The 14,664-nt window shown below is 46.7% G+C and overlaps 2 protein-coding genes across 3 annotated transcripts in view; one reads left to right on the plus strand and one right to left on the minus strand.

Annotated features, from left to right (window-relative positions):
* The window catches only part of Ppargc1b (PPARG coactivator 1 beta), a 106,193-nt gene extending 98,341 nt beyond the window's left edge, over positions 1 to 7,852 (plus strand). Inside the window, exon 12 of the mRNA XM_026384408.2 lies at positions 373 to 7,852. Coding sequence (XP_026240193.2) covers positions 373 to 473 — 101 coding nt within the window. The 3' untranslated portion in view covers positions 474 to 7,852. The remainder of the gene's footprint in view (positions 1 to 372) is intronic.
* A 4,015-nt stretch (positions 7,853 to 11,867) lies between these two features.
* Pde6a (phosphodiesterase 6A) overlaps positions 11,868 to 14,664 on the minus strand; it is a 70,390-nt gene continuing 67,593 nt past the window's right edge. For both annotated transcript variants that reach the window (XM_077796728.1, XM_026384413.2), the window contains 2 exons: positions 13,595 to 13,742; positions 11,868 to 11,944 (listed from right to left, as the gene is read on the minus strand). In XM_077796728.1, the coding sequence (XP_077652854.1) occupies positions 11,868 to 11,944; positions 13,595 to 13,742 (225 nt within the window). The remainder of the gene's footprint in view (positions 11,945 to 13,594; positions 13,743 to 14,664) is intronic.

Here is a 14,664-nt window from a genome sequence, read left to right on the forward strand (position 1 = left end):
AGGTTCCCTTGTCTGCACAAGGTCAAGATCCCATCTTTGCTGGCCCTCCCTCATGTGACTCAATAACAGGAAACTAAAGGGCAAGAAGCTGTGAGGTAGGAGGACTCTAGGATGTCATAGCTGGAAAGGAGCTCTGGAATGCCCTAGGTCAGGGGGCCCTTTGTTCTACAACAGGGCCGTGGAGGCTCTGAGATGCTGATGGTGTGCAGAGACACCATAGCAGGATGGCATCAGTGCTCACTGCCCAGGGCTCGTCCCTGCTCTCTGATGCCCGGGGCCAGATCCGCTCCACAGGGCCATGGACAAGCATGGATTTGCTGGGCATCACACCTTTCCACGGTGCTCACGCCTTCCCCTCTCCCTGACCCCCAGATTGCAATCCAGAAGAGGCCCTTCCCGCCTCCGGGAAAAGCAAGTACGAAGCCATGGATTTCGACAGCTTACTGAAAGAGGCCCAGCAGAGCCTGCATTGATCACAGCCTTAACCTTCGAGGAATACCTCAATACCTCAGACAAGGCCCTTCCAATATGTTTACGTTTTCAAAGAAACAAGTATACGAGAAGGAGAGCGAGCGAGCGAGCGTGAGAGACTTGAAACTGCTGTCCTTTTAAAAAAAAAAAAAAAACAGATCAATGTTTACATTGCACAAAGCTGCTTCTGTCTGTGAGTTTCCATGGTGTTGATGTTCCACTGCCACATTAGAGTCCCCGCTTCTGACGGGTTGTCCTGGGTGCGCCTCGAAGTGCCGGGTCAGTCACCCTCTGCCCCTCCTGCCCGACTGACTTCCTCTTGTAGACCTGCAGCTGTGTTCACCATAACATCTCTTGTCTGTAGTGTGTGATGATGAAATTGTCACTTGTGAATAGAATCAGGATTATAAACTCATTTTTTAATTGAAGAAAAAAAAAGTATATCCTTAAAATAATGTATTTATGGCTCAGATGTACTGTGCCTGGGATTATTGTATTGCTTCCTTGATTTTTAACTATGCACTGTCATTGAGGTGTTTGCCATTGAGCTGCTCTGCTCCCCTGGCCAGATTGCCCTGGGTGCTGGGTAACCGATAGGCTGATCCCCAGGAATCATGGGGATCATGGCCTGCAGCCATGACTAGGAGCCATGGAGAAAGATTCTCCATATTTTCTACCAAGCCTTGCCCTGTTTTGAGCAATTTGAGTCAAATTACAATGACAGCCCTTGTCTAGTGTCCAGCTCACACTTGAAGAGTGCCTGCCTGTGAGTGCTCAGACCCTTGTGCCTTGAGAGGAAGGCAGGATGAGCACGTTGTCCTTGTTTCCAAGAGAGGCAGGCAGTGTGCTGTGAGGCACAATGACTTGCCCGAGGTCCTACAGACAGAGAGAAGGCAGAGCAATGACCCACACCAGCCTTCTGATTCTCAGTCCCAGGCTGCTTCGGTATATGGGTAAAGACACAAAGCTCAGGCACTGGTAGAGGTGAGTTCAGCTCAACAGGGCAACAGCCCAGAGAGGCCTAAGGACTCCTTTGGGGTCAGCTCAACATCCCCAGCCCTGGGTGAACTCCAGCTCCAGTACGTTCTTGGGAATGCCATTGGCTCTGATTCTGAGCAGGCCTGGGGCTTACCTCAGCCTATGGACATATCATCAGGGCTTTGAGACATACCTGGTGGTGGGATAAACAGATAGGCTAGGAGCAGTTATCCTTTGGGGGTCAGATGCCAGCCCATCCTCCTGCCTTTGCCTTTCTTCATCTGTAACATTGTTTGGTGGGGTGGGGCATGGGAGCAGGAAGAGGCCCCAAGGACTGCGGATCAACAAGCATGCTCCAAGCTTCCTTCAAACTTTGTGTTCTTGAGTGATGTCAAAGCCATGTCCAGCTTGATGTTCTAAGGGTGCCTTGGGTCCATTCAGGAGGGAGACTGTGACTAGGCAGAGTATGAGCTCTCTGCTCCTGCTTCATACAGTGACTCCTCCTGATCTCTTTCATGCGTCAGGATTCTTTGGGACATTTTTGAATCTGGAAGGGGAAAAAAAAGGTCCTGCCACTTTAAAAAAGTTTGAAAGTGATTCATAAAACTAAACTAGCCAAATTAATCTGTTGCTAATGCCAGGCTTAGTCTTTGGAGATTGGTAGTTGATTTAAAAAAAATACCTCAGTAGGTAAACTGAGCCTACTCTCTTGTTCTGGGTTGTTAACTTGCTCTCTGCCCCCAGATAAGGCTGGAGGAGATGGGCTTTTGCAGACATAGGGAATTTGAACTCATGTGCATCAAGTCATTTGGCCTCTTTGAACCACAGTCTCCTTCTCCGTAAAATACATTGAGAGGGAGAATTAGGCAGTTCTAACAGTCTTAACTTCTGCTAAGGCAATGTCTAGCTCAAGATGGCAAATACCCAGCACATGTACAACTATTCCCACATCCTTGGCCAATGCAAACATAACCAATCGATCATAGAACTCTGATTCTTTGAACCTTAAATGTGCTATTAGTCCACAACACAGTGCTCTGGGCAGTCATTACAAATTGATCAGAGTTTAATCTATTTGACATCCTGGTCTAATCTTTGGAGATTTTCATCAATCATACAGAGCCATATGTTGACTAGGGTTTATGCTTGCCCATACCTGTCTGTCATGCCCTCAATCTATGAAAGAAAACTTTCCTAAAGCCATTCCTCAGCAACAGGCTCTCAATTCTACTGTGACACACAGGGAAGGTAGGGAGTGCAAGCAGACAGGAACATATTTGGAAAAGGCGAGACTTATACGGATTGACCAAAAAAGGGACTTTCCACAGATCATTCTAAATTCCTTCATAGCCATTCACTGCATCACACATGGAAAGCACATAATCAATGGTTATGGAATGAAACAGAATTAAAATCCTGCTGCTGCTTCCACTAAGACCTAATTGGCATGCATCAAGGAGGAAACCTGAGATTTCACCCTGTGGATGGGAAAGACACTAGATTCACATCTAGAGAACTGGCTGAGTCCCGACACCACCAAGAATTTCCTTGGTAACTTTGCTCAGCCTCTTTCCTCTCTAGGCCACAGAGTTCGGGAAAAGTAGTCTAGATGATCTCAAAGCCCCATGTCTGCTTTTTCCTCCATTGCACTAGGCCAGAGGTTTTACTTTGGTTCCTGAGCTTCAAGAAATGCATTTTTTTTTTTTAAGCAAAAGATGAGTCTCTCCCCTGCTTCAGGGTCAGCTGAAGCTTCCCCTTTACACCAGTTCAGTATAGGGCACTTAAAGTCACTTAGACAACATCCTTGAGCAGAACAGGGACCTAAGTGTGGCTGGCATTGGGCCCTAAGGTGCCTAGGGTCAGGGCTGGGGGCTGCTGATAGAGAAGATGCCTGCCAAGAGCATCCAGTAGTCTCTGTCATCCCATAGAACAAAGGCAACAAGGCCTAACATTGATCAGCCCTGCAGACAACCTCTATCTGGAAGACCCATTCGGTGCTGTGTATTATTTACCAAGGAGACTCCAAGGTTTCTCCAGGACGAGGCAACCTTGGTCTTTTTCCCACCAAATTAAGGAGTAACCCAGAGGGAGCAGCTGCCATTGGCAACCATCTCATTGTAGCTCTGTCCTAGTGTTTGCTCTCAATGATGTTTACATGTAATTTGCCATAACAGCTTCCTGTAGACTGTGTCGACAGCCGCCCTGGCAGGGCAAGCTGTACTGTCCGTCTCTGTGCCGTGCTGGTGTTTTCCAGAACTGTCTGATCCAACCACTAAGTGGAATTCTTCCATCTCCTTCCTCAGTCGGTACAAGGCTGAATCAGAATCCTCACTCTAGGGGGCTCTGGTTACCGAAGGAAAATGCATCAAAGAGGTAAAGGATATGAGTGGATGGCGAGCAGCTCAGGCCCCCACTCCCTCCCCATCACGTCCTGCCCCACCCCAACCAGAGAACTGCTCTGAGCCAGATAGCACCTATCTGGTGTCTACATCTGCCTGGAGATCTGGTAGCATGGAGTATAGAGCCTCAGGAAAGCAGCAGGGTTCTGAGAGTGAAATGTGGGAAGAAAGAATGCTCTGAGCCTCAAGGACTGAGTCCCCAAGTCCTGATGTCTTTCATGGCCTAAAGCCTTGCTGGTCAGATTTTCAAGAGTGACTTTTCCTAGACATGCAGTATACCGGTTGAGGCCCCTGTGTGGGAGGTGAGTGGAGAGGAAGGGCAGGCATTGAAGCCCATCCTTCTGCATGGACAGCTCCAGCCATGATCCATCCTAGGCCTTGAGTTCAGCTGAATTGTCAGCTGAACCTGTATCTTGAGAGTTGGGTCATCCCAAACAGGAAGGAGAATCAACCTAGAGATGTATCCATCTGACTTACTCATGTCAAAATTTCAGTATTTTTCTTAACATTTGAGATTTAGCAACTGTTCTTAGTTTGCCGGGATCCCATATTCCAGTGTCAGATATGACCAAGGAAAGAAATCGGATGTAGAATAGCAAAGTAAAGTGAAACTATTTCATTGGCCAAAGGAGGACCCTCTCACCTCTTCCCAATGGGGCAGAAGGAAACCAACCAGTATCTATGTGCAATATGTTAAAGCTGGTCCCAAAGTTCCTGTGGTGTTTGCACATGGAGATGGGCTCCAGGACTGTTTGCAGAGTCCGGAGGTACAGGGTAAATGGAGGGAGAGCCTGTGAGCTGGAAAAGTCAACATGCACAGGGGCGCCCTTGACCCAGAACAAACATGGGGTAAAGGGGAGCCCTGGGTGCCAGCTGCAGGACACCCAGGAAGTAGGCAGAAGATGACTTTGCATTCATCAATAAAAGCACTTTGAGAAAAACTCCAACACTTCAGCCTGGCTCCATGTTTCTGCACTGGCAAATATAGGTCTCCTGTGACCATGTGAGGTGCTGTCCTAGGCATTGGGACAGGGTGGCAGGTGTGAGGGAGGAAAGCAGAGGGGCCTTCCAAGATGGCAGCCCCAGCAGGGAGCCAGTAGGAGGAGCCGCCCTCTGCTAGCCTTTGTTGGAAGCCCTAGAAACAGGGAATGATGGGTTTAGGTCTTGGTACCTAATTTTGTAGAAAGATTAAAAATTGCCCCGTTGATTAAAATGGGTTCATGGAGCAAATCATTTATCTATAAGCCATCTGAGAATAAGAAACCCCAAGGTGTGGCCTTAGGTCCCTGCTTCTTCATCCAGCAAATGAGACTGTTGAATGATATGTGCATTCCCATCCTGGAGCATGAGGAGTTCATCACTCCCTGTGAAACCAATCCCATTCTCTGGCCGAGCCCAGTTCCGGTCCAGGGTAAGGGCTCTCTGCACAGTCGCCAGCCCGCAGCAGGCCCCACATGGTCCTGGCTGAGTTGCCTTATGTGAGGAGGCCAGCTCCCCAGGACAGATCTAAGCCATAGTTTCTAGTGGGGACAGTGAGGAACTTTTAGTTCTCCCCAGTGTGGTTAGGTGGTGATGTCAAATCTCACATTAACCCTGTCATTGTCCCCTTCGAATAGCTTTTAATCTGAATGTTTGTTGTGACCACTGGCTGTTTCTCTCTTCTCAGACAATACTAGCAATACACTATTCCCCCCACCCCCAACAGCTTAACTTAGGCACTTTTCACACATTTCTTTCAAATGATTGTAAAACATATGGGGCAACAGGAGGCACGGATCACACTGCATATGTTTAGGGCAGCTTTTGTTTTTTTGTTTCTAATGGTATAGCAGCAGTGACTGAGGCTTCAGGATTGAGGGGGACAGCTTTTTGCAGATTTTTTTCATAAGAATGGCTTGTTACATCCAGGAGTACAGAAATCTAACTATCCAAATTGGGGGCCTGTAAAATATGGTTTGGTCAGTGGTCAGTGCCTAGGCTGTGCCACAGTTCCTTAAAGAGGTGTTCATATAGCTAGAACCCCCTCCGTGCTGTGATTTTTTTATTTTTTAATCAAAGGTTTCCCAAGAGCCTTCTTTTTCGCTTTGCCAATCCTGTTCAGTGGGTACTTGTGAAGGGAATTGGTCAGCTTCCACCTCAGCACTTTGCCTTATCAACACGCGTTCGCCATCTAGTGGCCAAGACCGTATCCATCAGCACTACTGAGAGAGAAGATGAATAAATCCCTTGAGCTGGCTATACTGAGGTTCCAGCTCCAACTGTGGGAATTAAATATAATGGCATGAGTGAACTGTTTGTGTGCTCAGAGCCCACTGTGACACCAGGGTCAGAAGATTCTAGAAGCAGCCACTTAGACTCATGCAGTCTGAGAAATGCATTAGATATCCTGTAAGTAGAGAAGATAAGAGTGAACCCTACATCCAGGTGCCCGGGAGGGGTTTACTGTAACTGCAATACTGGCAGCCCAGCTGCTGACCTTGTTAAGTGAACCTCTGCTAGTGGCCCACATTACACCTTCAGGTCAAGCAAAGAGGATTGGTGGGATTTGGGGGGCACGCTGGCCATGACCTTGATGTGGTCCACCAAATAGCCAAACAGGTTTTTTTGTTTGTTTTTGTATCTTGTATTTAAAACTCTTGTCCAATGTATTTATGTTAGGAATACAAAGTCATAAACTATTCCCAACTTTGTTTCTTGAGGGATATTCTGATTCCGATTGAAACTAGTTGGAAATCCCAAGGGGAGTGTGGTCAGTGGTATGTGGCACAGGGCAATGGACCACTGGATTTCCAGATGGTTTTGGGGGAAGGTGACCATCCGCAAGTCCAGCTCAGTGCAATCTGCTCCAGAAATTCACGCCCACCCCGTCACCTCCTTGTGCCATGTTGTTAACTTTGGCTTAGCGAGTCTGCTTCTTCCAGAGGCAGCTGCTAATGTTGAAACCAACACAAGCTCCCTCTCCCCACCCCCAGGCGTCTAGAGACGGTGTCTGTAGCTAGCCTTAATCGATGGGGCAAGGTGGTCCCTATGGTCCCTTCCAGCATTTCCAAATCTTGGACTCAAAATCCTTTTCTCTTGGTGTGACCATGCAGCCTAGAGAATTCTGAGCAATAGGGAGCCAGGGCCTTCCCTGGCTCTGTGACAGGGTCAAACCAGGGAGTGGCTAAACTTATGAGGTTTTGTCATCCCCAGGGGTACTACTGTAGGGGGCATTATTTATTAGGAAGCTCAACAAAGGTAACTACAGCCTGGGGTGTGTGAGTGTAAGGCTGTGTTTGTGAAGTGTGTGTGTGTATGTGTGTGTGTGTGTGTGTGTGCGCACGCATGTGCACTTGCGTATGCACGTGGACACACATCTGTGCCTGTGTGTGTGTGTAGTGTGTGAGTGGAAACTACATTGATGCATTTCTTGAGAAAGGTGCAAGAATTTCACCTACACAGAGGGACACATCTGCTTTGTTATTTATAATAGAAAGCTAAACTTTAATTTTTTAAAGGACACTGCTAATGATTGAGAATCGAGTTTTTAGTTTTGCTATTTTTTTTAATTGGTAGAGGATTTTTATATATTTTTTCCATTTTGTTGGGTTGTGTCCTTATTTATATAAATACTTTATCCGTAAGAGGCAAGGAAGAAAACTTCTTTGCTTTTAATTCCTGTGGTTGTCATCGTCCCTATTTTATTTCTGGTGTGATTTATCTGTCTTACCTTCTAAATGAGAAAATGTTTTCCTGTATTTGTACATTGTCAGATTCTATAGTTTCATAGATAATTTAACCAAATGGCTCTATGTATTATTATTCTGTGAGTATAAAGTTCTATTTTAACGTCTGTAAATACTTCAGAACTGGCTTCTTTTCTCAAGCTCCCACGGTGGAGTTATTGTTTACATCACAAAAACTGTAGAATCTCTATGCTCATGTACTGTAAATAGTGAAGTGATCTGCTTATAAATAAACTTAACAAATACACTATGGAGATTAAAAAGACAATACCACCCACAGCCCTGCCCAGGTGTGTCTTTCTTTATTGGTTCTGTGAGCTCATTGAGGACACTCTGGCCACTAAATGGGGACTCGATTCCAGTTCCAGTGTCACTTTCTCTTAGATGTTCTGCCTTTCTTTACTGTACTCTTCACGGTTCATAATAACCACACAGGCAGTCTCATGTGGCACTTCCTGAACAAAGACCTCCTTGTTCTGTTTTTCACACACACTAAATAAATGTACTCTAGGAGACATTTTGACAGTTTCAGGCAAAACCACTCACCACCCCACAATTACAAAAGTGTCTCATGGAGAGCAGATCTGAACCGTGTGCCGTGTTTGGGTGAGCAAGGGTCATCTTCCAAGAGTATCCCATGCATGTGTGTTATTTAAAAGAGTTTAACTTTTATTTTGCCCTAAAGTTGCTTTTTGGTAATTGAACTTGATTTTTAAATTCAGTCTGTATACAAGATGCCCATGAGCCGCCCAAAGGTCAAAATGTCAATGAAGATAATTACACACAAACAAGAACAGGTACAATGACCTGTTACATTTCACGTCATGTGCAAAACCATTTTCAGATTGTTGTTTATTTATTTGGTACTGGGGATTGAACCCAGGGGAAGCTTAACTTCTAAGCCACATCCCCAGCCCTTTTTATATTTTATTTTAGAGACAGGGCCTCACTGCTGGGATTACAGACATGTGCCACCATGCCCTGCTCAAATTGTTGTTTATTATGTATGTAAGCATTTCTCCTTGTTCAGGTGATAATTTTCAGTCTATGAAAATTGTTTGGATTTCTCAAGTTGGAGGGGAGTGGATCATAATTTTTCCCATTAAAATGAACAGGGATGTTTCTACAGAGAGAAGAGCTCTCCAGTGTGAATTGAGTCATTAGGAAGGGCCTCCGTGTGAATGCTGCCCCATGTCTGTTGCCCCTTACCCCCATTAGATGGGAAGTAAGCCCTGGGAGAACGGGGCTGCTCCATTCACTGCAGGGCGACCCGCCCCACCAACCAGCAGTCTGAGTGGGCACCACCCATGGAGCAAGGAACAGAATGGCAACCATAGAGCCTCAAGACCTGCCTTGGGTTTGAGACCCAACTCTGCATCACACTTCTGTATCATGTGAACCATTTCTTCAGCTCTTGGTTTCCCCAACTATGAAACAAGATGATTTGCTTAGATGAACTCAAAGTCCTTTACGTTCTAAGAAACTGATTATCAGAAGCTGCATGGTATAGGGAAAAGGATTACAAACTGGAGTTCTGGTGTTAGGCAGTTTGGTTTTGAGTTTTTGACTCCATCACTTAGAAGCTGTTTGTCCTTAGACAAGTTTCTTAACCTCTCTGAGTTTGCTCTTCATGTGATAAATGGGGCTAGGTTTGTTGTGGGGACAAAGTTGAATATACACAGTACCTAGCACACTGTAAGCACTTGGTAAACATTAACCATGACCCCCATCATTGCAGTTTCATTTGGTGCTAACCATAGCCCTGTTTGAGAGGCAGAGTCCTTGCCTGATATTCAGTTGGTGGGTTGAAAAGGCTGAGAAATAGAACAGAAGGAACTTGTCCCAGGGACTCAATAATGTAGTGGCAAAGCCAAGACCACCAGCAGCAATGCTTGTGTGTTTATGAGTGACAATTTTTTTTCCTCTCCACTCTGCCACTTAACCACGACACATAATATGCTTAGGGACATGCCCCTGCTTAAAAGACCAATGCTCTTGTGAGTGGCAGGACAAAATCTAGCTTGGGAGTTAAAAGATGGGAGGCCAGGCCCATCTCCCTTTTGACGTGGCCTGCAAATAAGGTCAGGGCTTGTGCATCAGAAACCCAGATTGATCTGCTATGGAAATCACGGTGGTGTGTGTGTCCTGCATACTGTGTTCTTGTGTGCTAGAGGGAAGCCTGGAAACCGCATGAACTTGGCCCAGTTCCAGCCTCTCACTGGTCTTCAATTTCCCCCTTTATATAAAAAGAGGAGTTAGAGTAGACTGGGGATTTAAGAATAGTTCGGGAAACCATGTGGTTCCGCCTCCTCAAAGCAACTGCTTTAACCCATCAGCTTCTGCAAAACCTACTTGGGAGAAATGTCTGTTTGCAAGAGAATAGGGGACAGGAATGTGTTGTACATCATCACAGAACAAAGACACCAGTCCAGAATGTGGGACAGTGACCTCGCTTCTACATGAGTCCCTGGAGAAGGAAAAGAGGAAAGAGCACTGTTGGACACCGAAAGAGACTTAGGAGTCAGAACCACAGTACTGTGCAGGGTGGTGACATGAGTTGGCTCCATCATGTGACAGTCCCCCGTATACAGGTCTATCAGAACATCATCACTTTAAATAGAAGCCATTTTTATTTGTCAGTTCTACTTCAATAAAGCTGGGGAGAGGAAAAAGGTAGAAAGAAAATTCGAGTTTGGGCAATTAGCAGAAGCTTAGAGCAGACTTTTCAGCATGCTTTTGCCAATTTCAACTTTCGTTTTCTTTTTGGTGCTGGGGATTGAACCATACTTTCATTTTCTTTTGCCTTTTTCAACACGGTTACTATAGCATGACTACTACTTGTACCAGGCAGGCATTGCTGACCCACCAGAGTGTACTTTGATTTGGTTTTAAAGAAATAATCTCTATTTTTAAACCAACAGAAATGCCATGAATTGAAACTGAAGGTCTACAATTAAGAATGATTTACCTTAGCTTATTTATACACCTTGAAATCAATGGAAGACTCAAGAATAAGTCTATCTTCCTAAAATCTAGCAAGTATAAAGGAACACAGCAACTAAATTCAATGTGTGAAAATTATTTGGGTCAGATTCAAGCAAATCAGCTCTCAAAGACATTTTTGGGACAATAGGGGAAGTTGATGAAGGGTCGTTGCCACAAGTTGGGTTCCCCAGGAAGCAGACTCTCAAAGGGATGCTTGGTCTGCAGGATGCTTAGTAAGGAGGGCCTGGTGATTGACCTGGGGAGAGAAAGGGAGGGGAGTGGTGATGGGAACTTATCAACAGCCTTGATGGTCCCCGCGGGAGACCTGGAGCTAGAAAGGCCTTGCAGAGTTCCCCATGGTGGGTCAAGATGGCCAGGCTTCTCCAGCATCAGTCAGTCGCTGGATATAGGGCACTCATTCCTCCCAGGCTGATTTCCGGAATTGCAAAGAGTGTCCCTGTGCCTGAGGAGAACCCTGAAGGAGCTGGCACTGAAGCTGCGGCTGACAGCACTCACAGTTACCGGGGCCCCATGTCCAGTATTGAAGGACTTTGTCATTCAGGACTGGTCTGCACGGCTATCCCTGCGTACACGAGCTGTTCCTGTGCTATGTGTGAATCCCTGCTTATGCTGGAAAAATCCCTTAGTCCTTTCAAGACGTGATAGAAGAGTGAAAAGATATGGAGTGAAAAGGTATGTCACATTTACCTTAAAGTATTTCAGCTAAGAAAAGAGAAAAAAAAAGAAATGTAAAAAGGAAGATGAAGTAAATGTAGCCAAATCTTTTGATATTCACATCCGGGTGGTGGGTACCTGGGGATTCGATTTATAATTTTCTTTTTTTTAAATATTATTTTAGATGCTGATGGACCTTTATTTTATTCATTTATTTATAGTGCTGCTGAGAATCAAATCCAGTGACTCACACATGCTAGGCAAGCACTCTATCGCTGAGCCCACAACCCCAGCCCTCAATTTATAATTTTCTACTTTTGAGAGTAACCAAGAACTTGTATAATGAAACATTAAACAGAAGTATAAGAACAAAAATGACTCTATGCAAGCAGGTGAACCTGAAATCTAATTGATGTCTATGAAACTTAGAATATTGGTTTTAGCTTAATGGACAATTCTCAAGGCTAGAAAACAAAAATGTTCAAAACCCACTAGATGAGATGTAAATGGATTATCCATCATCACTCAAATCCTGCAACGCTTTCACTTCTCAAGGTGTGTGACTTTCTGATGGCTTGGGTGACCTCTTTCCTCGAATAGATGGTGTCACTCTGACCAGCAGTGGCCGGAGGTGCTACTGGATGCAGCAGGACTTGGATGCAGGTGCACCCCCAGGGATAGGATTCCCCGTCGGCTGGTTTCCGGAGGCTGCTGTAATCAGACAGGAAAGAGATCATGACAGATTAAGAGGAGGTTGCAGCTGGTCTGGTGGAACACACCTGTAATCTCAGTGGCTTGGGAGCCTGAGGCAGGAGGATCATGAGTTCAAACCCAGCCTCAGCAACTTAGTGAGGCCCTCAGCAACTCAGTGAGACCCTGTCTCTAAATACAATATAAAAACAGCTGGGGATGTGACTCAGTGGTTAAGCACTCTGGTTTGAGGCTGCAGTGGGCTTCCCCTTTGACCTGGTTTGTACTAAGAGTTGAAAACTCAAGGGCTTTAGGACACCAACAGATAATCGTCAGGGGGTGGCACACATCTGAAATCCTAGCTACTTGGGAGACTGAGGAGGAAGAATCCCAAATTGAAGCCCAGCCTGGGCAACTTAGGGAGACCCTGTCTCAAAGAAATAGAAAGGACTGGGAATGGAGCTCAGTAGTAGAGCACCCCCTGAGTTCAATTGCCCAGTCCCCACCACCACCACCACACACACACAAATAGGACAGAGATGATAACAAATGACGATCCACATTTGGCATTAATGTCTGGGAGACACAGGAGTCGGGGGGACTAGCAACTGTGACAAACTGGAGAGACCCACTCAGCTTCAATCACTTATGCAGAAATGAAAGGCTGATGTGGCCAGGCCTTGATCTTTTAAAAAGAAAAGCTGGAAATCTGTATTTTTAAATCTGAACTCTCCTAATTTTAAAATATGGATGGAAAATTCACATTAAAAATAAAATGCAGGGGTTCGAGGCATAGCTCAGTGGTGGGGCACTCGCCTAGCCTGTGTGAGGTCCTGAAAGTCTTTAGCACTGCAAATACACACACACACACACACATATTTGAAAAAAAAAATGCAGGCCACAAGTTCACACAAACCTGCCACAAGTTCAAAAGATAGTTTACGCGAATTAGAGAAAAACATTCTTCCTCCAGAGACTTTGCTGCCATTTTCTGGAAAACTGCAATAGCTGTACGTGTCTGTGATGGGTAGGAGGCCCTCGGAGGTATGAAAAGAACAACTGGCAGAATCAACAGGGTGCCTCCATATTTGCAGCTGCCCATGTTGGGTCATATCTCAGTGCCCAGAGCAGAGCAGAGCTGTGGACCTGACTGCAACCATGGTAAGAGGGACAGAGTATAGGTGGCACTCAGGGTGGGGCAGGGACTCTAAGCCAAGTCCTGGGAGGAGCTGATCAAAGAAATGACGAGTGGCAGTGTCACTGGGGAAGAGTTGGAGCAGACAAACCCGACTTGAAGCTGGATGGAAGCTTCAACAAAGAGGACCAGGTGAGTTCAAGGAAGACCCAACTGGCACTGAGTGGGAGTCTCGTGTCAGGCACAGAGCCTTTGTAGTACGCACAGGCAGGATTCAGAAGGCAGGAAACATGGCCTCTAAAATCCCTTCCAACTGACCTTTTTAGTTCTTTCCTTGGCCTTGGGGTGGGGTGGGGTGTCCACAGCCTCAGTCAGCCTCTCTAGCTGGGAGGCCTGGAGCCCCCTTGGCCTCCATCTGATAACCAGGCTCTGCCACTTAGCAGACAGTGACCACTGGCCTCAGTGCCCTCCTACACAGAATGGGGACAGTAAGCAGGTGCGGCAGGCTAAGGATTCCTGTCCTCCCCTGGGCAGACCTTGCTGGGCCTCCTGCTGCTTCTGTTTCTCCTCCTCCAGCGCCTTCATCTTGGCCTCATATTTGTCAGCAAGCGCCTTCCACTCCTTGCGGTTGTTGGTGATCCCATCCAGCATGGGGGTGATCTCCTCATGGAAACGGGAGAATTCCTGGGACAGAGAGAGAATGAGCCTCTGGCCCAGAGGCCATGCCCCAGGGGCCCAGCCTGAAGTCAGGCACGGTTAGAAATGCAGGGCACCAGAATGCGCTGCCTCTGGATGCAGGTGTGCCCACTGGGCCTCCCATCCACGGGATCCCATGATGCCTTTCCTCCTCAGGTGATGTGCTCTGCACAGCCTTCCCTCGGGGTGAGGGGCAAGCCCTCACCAGGGTGTCCACGCCCTCCACAGCCCAGGGCCCCCTGCCCCTCTCCACCAGGAGCCCTCTGGGCACTCCAAGTCTCTGTTCCTCAGTGTCCTGTGTCTGTGGGCTTCGCACAAACTCTTCCCTCTGCAGGAATGCTCTAATCTCTCCTCCTTCCCTGACACTCCACTTACTCCTCACTTCCTCAGGGGAACCCCTCTGACCCCCTAGGTAAATCAGACTCCCTACTGGACCCTCTCAGAGCACCCCTACCCCATTTTTTTGTTTTGTTTTGGTACCGGAGTTTGAACCCAGAGGCCCTAACCACTGAGCAACCTCCCCAGCCCTTTTTATATTTTATTTAGAGACAGGATCTCACTGAGTTGCTTAGAGCCTCACTTGGTTGCTGAAGCTGGCTTTGAACTTGCAACCCTCTGCCTCAGCCTCCCTAGCCACTGGAATTACAATCATGCGCCGCAGCGCCCAGCTCCCAAAGCCCTTTCGTATCATATCTCACTTGCTAGAAATGATTCCCCTGGGCTGCCTCACCCAGAGGCTGACACCTGGAGAGGGCAGGAACGTTACAGCCTCATCTCTTGGCGTGGCTCTGGTAGACCCCAGGATCCGGGATGAAAAAATACTGTAAACATGTGCAGAATGCAATTGGGATTTTTAGATGTTGAGGTGACTCTTCAGGGTTCTTACAATGCTGAGGACAAAAAATGATGC

The sequence above is a fragment of the Urocitellus parryii genome, chromosome 1, assembly GCF_045843805.1.
Source record: "Urocitellus parryii isolate mUroPar1 chromosome 1, mUroPar1.hap1, whole genome shotgun sequence".
NCBI lineage: Eukaryota > Metazoa > Chordata > Mammalia > Rodentia > Sciuridae > Urocitellus > Urocitellus parryii.